Below are 8,776 nucleotides of genomic sequence, written 5' to 3'. Positions count from 1 at the left end.
AACAGCAAGGATGACAATGATTTGGAATGACTTGAAGAGCGCATGCAGAGTTCATGCAAAAGTAGCGGCGGTAAACTAATGTTAAATATATACTAGATTATTCTGAAAAGGAGCGGTCATTAAAAATGCACAGCTTGCTAAGTTTAGTTTCCTATAACAATATAAATGCTTTAGTGGAACGTGAACCCCACCCTCTCGGCGAATTCTATAACCCAGATTTATAAATACCGGAACTGTATTGGAAAATAATGTTGCTTATGAAAGTAGACAAGTCAGAATTTCAAGTTGGAGTTTCATTGCACTTCGTTCACATGCTACTGCTTTCTTAGAAACTTAAACTGCCATTAAATTTTGAAGACGCTCAAAAGAGTGCTCGCAACATTTTCTATCTTGGCTCTGAAAATATACAGTTCTTACGGCCACTCATTCTTAAAAAAATCAGATGTTACTTTAATACTAACTACCGTATATGAACACATAGTCCCGTGACAAAAGGTGACCGCACTGCCCCCCATTTTTGGTGGTACTGCATCTTGCGTAAGCGTCACGTTAACTCCTTGCGTAGGGGCACCTAGGATTCGTAGAATGAACGCAGGAAATGCGTGGCAGCCATGATGCGTACTTCTATGCGTTGTGAGCGGCAAGTATAAATCAGCCCTAATTCTTCACTGCTGTTGCTTGGTGACATATCAATGGTGTGTCGTCCATCCACTTCCCCAGCTACTCCAGCTGATCCAGCTGCGCCTCTTCCTCTGCCCCCTCCTCCTCCTCCTCCTCCTCTCCTCCCCCATCGTTGGGCAGCCGCACCCTGAGCCAGCCCCCGGCAGGGCGGCCGTGCTTCCTCTGGTGTCGCTTGTAGTTGTCCCAGTGGCCGGTGGCGTAGGGGCACTCGGGGCAGCAGAAGGGCTTGCAGCCAGTGTGCCGGAGCATGTGGCGCTTCAGGTTCATGCTCTGGTTGCAGCTGTAGTTGCAGACGGTGCACTGGAAGGGCTTGGCGCCCGAGTGCACGCGCTGGTGCCGTCGCAGGTTGGCCAGGTTGCCGCAGGCGTAGTCGCACAGCTGGCAGCGGTAGGGCTTCTCGCCCGTGTGCACGCGGTGGTGCCGCTTCAGGTTGTCCAGGTGGGCGGAAGCGTAGTCGCACTCGGGGCAGCGGTAGGGCTTTTCTCCACTGTGAGTCTTCATGTGCCGTACCAGGTGGTTGGGGTAGTGGGTGACGAAGGGGCACACGGCGCATGGGTATGCCTTTTCCCCGCCGCCACCAAGGACCCTGGGGAGCTCCTTGGACAGCACGTCCAGCATGCACCTCCCACAGATGCGGCCGCACGAGCTCCCTCGCTCGGTCGTGTCCCGGCCGCACAGTCTGCAGGCCTGTGAAAATGGCGGCCCGGGAAGGCCGCCCTCCCCACCCCCTGCTGCTTCCCCCGCCCCCTTCGCTGGCTTTTCCGTGTCCGGGGGGCTCCCCGACTCGCAGGCTGGACTGGCAGCGCTGTAGCTACCATCGCCGCTCACATGCGCCGCCCTATTTGCTGCCACAGTGTCTGTTCATAAAGGGGAAGGGGGATGGGGGTTATACCTAATTTACATGTGAAAAAAAATAATTGTGAACCCTGTAATTTACTGATAATCATAATTCTATACTAACAAATAATGTTATTGCTGTAATTAATGTAATGGTAGACGCATTCATTAATGGCTAGTGTAAGGGTAATGACTAATTAAATAAAATTTTGAAATTTAACACTCCTACTCATGATGTTTTAACTCGAATCTAAAACTGAGATCGTTGTGAATCATGTTATAAATTCCTGAAGATATTTAAGTTACCTAGATCCCCCGGGGGGGCTTTTCCTGATCGCTGACCAGCCATTAGCCTCGCCTGGTTCCCGCCGGGATGACGGCCATGTCTGCCCAGCGTGTGCATGCGCTGGTGCCTCTTGAGGTTGCCCAGGGAACTGCAGGCAAAAGCGCAGAGCCGGCACTGGTAGGGCTTCTCGCCCGTGTGCACGCGCACATGTCGTTGCAGGTTGACCAGCTGGCCGGAGGCGTAAGCGCACAGCGGGCAGCGATAGGGCCTCTCGCCACTGTGCGTCTTCATGTGCCGCTTCACGTGGTTAGCGTAGCGCGTGGAAAAGCCACACAGCTCACAGGAGTGCAGTTTTAGCTCGCCGTCACCTGCCACTGCATCATCCCTGCCTTTAGCCACGCCCCTCTGCGCTCGCTCCGCCACCTCCCCTGCCCCCGTTCCGCAACCAAAGCCAGATACTCCAGCAAGGTCTTCCCCGCTGCCCTGAGGATCTGTTAAGAGATGAGTACGCCCTCTACAGGCCAGGCAGGGCATTGAGCTGTAGTCCTGTTTGCCCTGCGCATGCTGAGTATCCTGCACATTGTCGTCCATACTCAGTCTTGTGTGACTCAACCCCTGTTTCTGCCAGGAACAGAGAAAAGAGCATGGCCAAAAGCTTGTCTTATAAACCACACCGGACGCAAACATGACAGTCTCTCATCCTACTCCCCCAGAGATCTGAGGTGATACCTTATCCAGCCCTCCCACCACAACCACATTTTCAAACATTCATGCGTATCTCACTAACTTGAGACATGCTAAGTCTTCACATCATTAGTAACTCACATTTCTTAAATTTGCAGGTATTTTACAATTAAATAGCAAAAAATATATATAATATTATACATTTTCTCTAAATCTAAAATAGTTTCAGCCTCTTTAAAAGTCACTTGAAACAAGAACAAACACTGTAATGTTTACTGAAATGCTAGGGAGCATTGGAGTGATTTCCGTCCTGATATGTATACTTACGATACTGGCCGTCGAAGGTAAAGCTGCACCTGAGCCCAGCAGAGAGAAGGTGGGAGCTGGGGGAGCCCGACGGGGGCTTCTGCTGCCTCCAGAGGCAGCACCGGCAGCCTGGCGGGAGCCGGGGACGCGAGTCGGGGGTCTGATGCCTCCAGAGGCAGCTCCGGCAGGCTGGCGGGAGCCGGGGACGGGGGCTTCAGCTTTCAGTGTGAGATCTGAGGAGGAACTGCAGCAAGGGAACCTGATCTGCTGTTATATATATATCCAGCTTTCAGACACCCCCCCCTCCACCTTCCCTGGATGATTACTGAGGCTAATGATAATGATGATGACTGCACCGGCTCAGATGATGATGATGATGATGATAATGATGATGATGATGACCCTGTGGAAAAAGGCATGATGATGATGTTAAATAAATGCCCTGCCATAATGGAGGTCCCTGATGATGATGATGATGATGATGATGATGATAAATAAATGCCCTGGCGTAATGGAGGTCCTTGATGATGATGATGATGATGATGATGATGATGGTCGCCTTGATGCCCTGTATGTGTAGTAATAATTATGGCCTGACATTTTTCCTTCTGGAGCATTCTCCTTTCTACCAGCACGCCACAGCATGAAAGTGTAGCTTTAACAGATACAGCTTTGGGGAATAAAAAGCACCCACTGACAGTCAGATATAACTAGGACAGCTCAAAGTGTGTGCGAGCCCCCCCCCCCCCCCCCCCCTTCACTAGATATTACACCATTCAGCACTCATCTGTGCACAAAACAGCTTAATCATTATCTTTCTTTTCCCCGGTATTCTTTGCAATTTCACGTGCTAACAAGACCCTCAGATCTTAAATGCTAAAAAAAGCCTGATTGCACATCCTATGTGACTCTGAGCGACGCTGCCTGATTTCAGACACTGGTGCGATGCCGTGTTTAACAGACAATGTTAATTAAGCTTAATTTCACTTGTGAACACCCCTGCTGAATCACAAAGAGCCCTTTCAACTCGTATTTCCCTTTTTTTTTTATGCGATGCTTGTCTGCAATCACAAGCAAAATGAAGGGTCTTTATCTCTTACTCCATAAGACTAATAAAGGATCATTAGTCACAAGCAGCAGACAGACGGGTGGAGCTGAATGATACCCCTGTGACCCACTAGGCATGCCAGGAAACATTAAAACCACCACATACATTTTATTTAGTTTTATCCTACTCAGAAATTGTCCTTGCTTATTGCATTGTACACAGAAATGAAAACTATGAATAAAAACAATTTAAATTTTTAATTTTGACTCAATCTGTCCATCATGAGGACAGCCTCCAAAGACAAGGCCTTCTGGGTAATAAACTCCTACGCCGCGTTGGGGATTACAAAGCAAGTTAGCTGTATGTGCCCAAATGACCTGTTTTAATGGTCCTAGGCAACATAAAATGAAGCAGGTAATAAGGCAGGCAAAGCAACTGCTTAACATGGGGCACGACTGATGACTTCAATGAATGTTTTATGGCGTTGCCTGAAATTATAGAATTGATGAAATTTTGGTGCCCTGTAACACAGCATTGTGCCATAAACTGGAAAATACAGAGAGCTTCCCAGAAGAGGAACTGTGCTTGATGGTGTGCCTTTCAAACAGTGAAACGGAGTAAAAACGGAGATTTGAAATCCCTATGACAGAAACATTCCAAAAAATGTGAGAGTTTACGAATTTACTGTACAAAAGGACACCAAATGCATTTGGTGCAGCCCTATGGACACTTTACATTCCAAGCCGTTACTCTGCAACATTAACAGATCGATATTCTCTTTTTTGGCAATCCAAGGATACAGGGAGACCGTGATGCTAACAGCTATAGAGTCAAGTATATTTTAGTCGCTGGTGGAGGCTCACCATGAAAAGAAATGAAATGGACCTATTTTTGCTCATTCTATTGTGGGATGCGAGCTTCCTGGGCCCTAAGAGGAAATCTGCAAGGAAATATAATGACAGTGGAGGCAGAAAACTCTATCAGGCTTGTCCTGATTCACGTGACTCCAAGCACAAACAAGAGCTTTTCTCACTACAAACAGCATGCAAATAGACCAGGCCCCTGCTTCCTAACCCTCAACTTCATTGTTAATTCCCCAGCTGCATTGAAAGGTATTGGTTTCCATGGAGAGTTTCATCTGCACGTTAAATACCCATCCGTGAATTTTCGGTTTCGCTCTGGATTTTATTCACTCAAAGTTCAGTGATGACAGACCCTGCAGTTACCCACCGCGTTATGGGTGAGTGATGAATGGGGGGGGGCGGGGCAACCTGTGGTTAAAATAAAATCATAACCAGAGAAGGTAAACCTCAGATGTGTGACCTAAAGTGTTCACTTACAAAACATTTCTAATATCGAAAATTCAGCCAGTCCTCTAGTTGCTTATATTTAAATATTTCCATTGAAAATTAACCCTCTTTAAGTATTAGGGCAGTATACTGTCCTTTAGTGGCAATATAGAAAATAACTAACCAGCATCTATTTCCTATTTTAAGTACAGCTTTACCATCATTGAGGAATGTAAGAAATGTAATTTTTACAGTAAACAGCCATTATCTGGCAGCCTCACTCCCAACTACAACATTTTACTTTTTCTCCCTCCTGCTTAGGTGGAATTAGCTGGTAAGGAAATGAACGATTTTTGTTTGTAGGAGAAACACCAGGCTGTGTCATTACACAAAACAATGGAATAAAAACAATGGACATTGTGAGGTATGAAAAGGCGTGTTACCTTGTCGAAAGCTCACACGTTTAGAGCAGTGTTTCCAAACTTTGTCCTCGGAGACCTGCAGATAGTTCACGGTTTTGCTACCGGTAGCTGAGAGGGAGCAAAAACATGGACTGTCTGGTAGGGAGCTTTGGGTAGAAGCACCTGCTGAATACATTTAAAATCTAAAGATGTTCATGTGACATCCATGCATCTTCTTATCCTGGTCAGACTCGCTAGCTAGCTAGCGGGACTGAGAGGCTGAGAGGAACCTTCTACCCCATGGATATTACGATCATTAACGCCGCCAATTAAAAACTAAAATAAGCTATAAGTACAACCTGCACTTCAAATATTTATATTGCGTTTTGTATTTTTTATAATTAGCCTATAAATATACTTGTATACAGGTGGTTCTCGCTTTCGGAGCTCCGATATATATGTAGGCCTATTTATATGTTTACGAGAATTTCCTGCGGCAAAAATAAAAATTTCATTTTTCATTATTTTATTTAAACTTGCACCTAACTCAATGCCAAAAACGCCGTCCATGGCCTGACAAAATTTTCAGATAGCTTTGCTTTCTGAAATATCTGACAGATTTGCACCTTGCACGCTTTTTGGCCTGTTGTACAATGGTGCCCAGTGTGTACGCACCACTTAAGCTTCATGACCCACCCTGATCCCAGTAATACACCGGGGTTTTTATAGGTACCGATCGCCGCCAGCTCCGAAAGGGATACATGAAGGAAAAAAACACCCATCTGTTGAAAATCAAAGTGACCAAAACTGACTGTGAAGCAAATAGGTGTTTTTTGTTTTTCTCCACGATTTTTTTTTTTTGTAAATTTTTTGATTAAAGGTTAATTCTAATAATACGTTTGTGTTTCCTTTGTTTATTTGGCAAAAACTTAAGATAATTTTTTTGCCTGCAACCAAAGTCATCATTTCTATAGCATCTATATGGGAAATACCTCCGTCTTCACGACGATAATTTGGAACGGATTAGCTCATAGAGTCAAGAACTACCTGTGTACTTTTATATGCTTCTATATATTTAATACTCATTCTGTTACTTTATGTTATTTGCTTTAATTATCCTTCTACCTTCTTTATTTCACAGTCTGGAGTAGCTGCAATTTAATTTCACTGCTGGCGTACTCCTACATTCATGCATGTCACAAAAATCTTAAATCTAGAATCCAAAATCAATAGTCAGGCTCACTGGTTTCTCTCAGCTGCCCATATAGTATGATTGTGTGTGTGCCTGACGCTTATCAGGTACCAACGGTGAGGTGGCAGGAGGATGGGCTGGGCATCTCCAGTATCAATCCGGTGTTGGACAAGTGTGGTTGGTCTGAACTTGTCATCCCGGGCCACAAAGATGTCAAGGTGCCCATCTAACCCTAACCCTCAACCAGCACCGCTGTGATTGACCACCTTTTCTACATTGGGTGGATTAGTTGCATGCTGAGAAGTGGCAGAACAGTTAAGGGAGAGGTGGGCCGTCAAGTGCGCTGCTGTGCCTGTTGACTTTGGTCTTTGTGTCATTGCCAAGGCGGAGCGTGGCTCTGGACTCATCTATGTCAGCCCCCAGAAGGCACTGCAAGTCGAGTCCAATGATGCAGGGGTCACAGCTATCGGCCAATCACACTTCCTGGTGTGTTATCCACCCTGGCTGCGTGATGCCAAGCCCTCGTTTCCCTTTCAAAATAAACTGGGAATAAAAGCAGGCCAGACCCCCATCACTTCCCACCATGGTGGGGCTGGCTGGTCAGTGCCTGGGAGGACGTCCGGGCGGCTGCTGGTCATGCCAAACCCCATGTTCACCAAGACCCGGCATCAGGCACCCTCCACAATGCAAATGGCGTCCATGTAGAGGCCGCGCTTGTGGCATAACCAGCCCACCTGCTCAGACAGAGGGGAGGGCTCCTTCGTGGGCTCCTTCACGGCACTGCTTGCTCTGGTCTTCTTCTCGCGGCTCTCAGCGCCACAGGTACAGTTTGGCGGTACGTGGTACGGCGTAGCTGGCTGACAGCTTGGCATTACTGGCAGAAACGGCATCGCTGCAGCCCTCTCTGCTTACGCTAACGTCAGCCGGCGTAGCTGGCGCTTGCAGCTGGAGGTGCCGGCAGAGCTGCATTGGTGTTAATGCCTTGATGAAGGCATGGATGGCCGGCTCTTCCTGCATGGCGGGGGAAACATGGGTGACCTTGCCATGCATAAATGCATGTATCTGCTCAGTGCCGAGCTCTCCCGGCTCCTCTGACTCGCCAGCTTCCTCCTCACGGCTTCTTCTGACAGCCGACAGCTGAAATGTTGCTCCAGAGTAGGGGCCAGAGCAGCATAAGCCTGCTGCTCACCTGGGGTGAGACTGAGGAGGGCCTGGGGTTCCTCCCGCTGCTGTGCCCGGGCCTGGTGGGTCAGCGCTGTGCCATGCCGCCAGCTGCACCTGGGCAAGGATAGGCTCCAGGATCTCCTCTGCGCTGTAACAGGGAAGCTTCACAGCAGTCTCCATCCCACCACTCGCCTCCAAGTCCGATGCCGCAGCTAGGAGAGGAGCCACAGCTCCCCCTGGTGCCCGGCATCGGCAGCACAGCACAATAGCTCCATCAGCTCAGCCCCCAGAAGGCACAATACTCAGTTCCTGAAGTTAGGGCTGGGTAAAGGTTATCAAAATTTGGAGTACAGTTATACCCATTGAGATGAATGGAGAGTCCCCACAATGCCAGGAATATATGAACAGTGTGTGTGTGTGTGTATGTGGGTGAGTCAGATATACCTTACTTTGTGGGGACCGAATGTCCCCACAATGTGATTAAAACCTGTTATTTTGACATTGTGGGGACCATTTTTTCAGTTCTCACAAGGGGAAATTCAATTCTATAAATATCTGTAATTGCAATCAAAAAACTAAAAAAATGTGTTTGGTTACTTATGGTTAAGGTTAGGGCTGGGTAGGGTTAAGGTTGTCATTGTCGGGATTAGGGTTTTGGACATAGAAATGAATGGAAGGTCCCCACAAAGATATGAGTACAGGCCTGTGTGTGTGTGTGTGTGTGTGTATGCTTGAGAGAGCATAGTCCATAATATTTCCTCCCACCCTCACATACAGCGCCTTCTGGGTGCAGCTCCTCATTTAGAACCTCACACACAACTGTGGCAACCCAAATACTAACCTGAAAATACAGGTTTTATCCATGGGTCTAAAGGTGCAGGCCCACAA

General features: G+C 47.4%; 1 protein-coding gene across 1 annotated transcript; it reads right to left on the bottom strand.

Moving 5' to 3' along the window:
* znf513a (zinc finger protein 513a) lies at nucleotides 1-8,138 on the bottom strand. Its single transcript, XM_023800046.2, has 7 exons — nucleotides 8,081-8,138; nucleotides 7,840-7,979; nucleotides 7,637-7,735; nucleotides 7,459-7,533; nucleotides 2,816-2,983; nucleotides 1,825-2,425; nucleotides 1-1,538 (listed from the first exon to the last, which is right to left on the bottom strand). The coding sequence occupies exons 1-7, from the start codon at nucleotides 8,136-8,138 to the stop codon at nucleotides 721-723; spliced, it is 1,959 nt and encodes a 652-aa protein (XP_023655814.2). The 3' UTR covers nucleotides 1-720.
* Nucleotides 8,139-8,776: the final 638 nt, after the last annotated feature.

This window comes from Paramormyrops kingsleyae, chromosome 19, assembly GCF_048594095.1.
Source record: "Paramormyrops kingsleyae isolate MSU_618 chromosome 19, PKINGS_0.4, whole genome shotgun sequence".
Taxonomy (NCBI): domain Eukaryota; kingdom Metazoa; phylum Chordata; class Actinopteri; order Osteoglossiformes; family Mormyridae; genus Paramormyrops; species Paramormyrops kingsleyae.
Note: the sequence above shows the minus strand (reverse complement) of the source record. Positions and strands in the feature narration are given on the sequence as shown.

Bases quoted from the DNA above. Each gene is read 5' to 3' on its own strand.
- znf513a (XM_023800046.2), bottom strand. From the start codon at position 8,138: ATGCCGGGCACCAGGGGGAGCTGTGGCTCCTCTCCTAGCTGCGGCATC. The intron at 7,736-7,839 runs GTGAGGAGGAAG...CCCGCCATGCAG, and splicing joins GTCGGCTGTCAGAAGAAGCC to GAAGAGCCGGCCATCCATGC. The intron at 2,426-2,815 runs GTAAGTATACAT...TGTTCCTGGCAG, and splicing joins TACCTTCGACGGCCAGTATC to AAACAGGGGTTGAGTCACAC.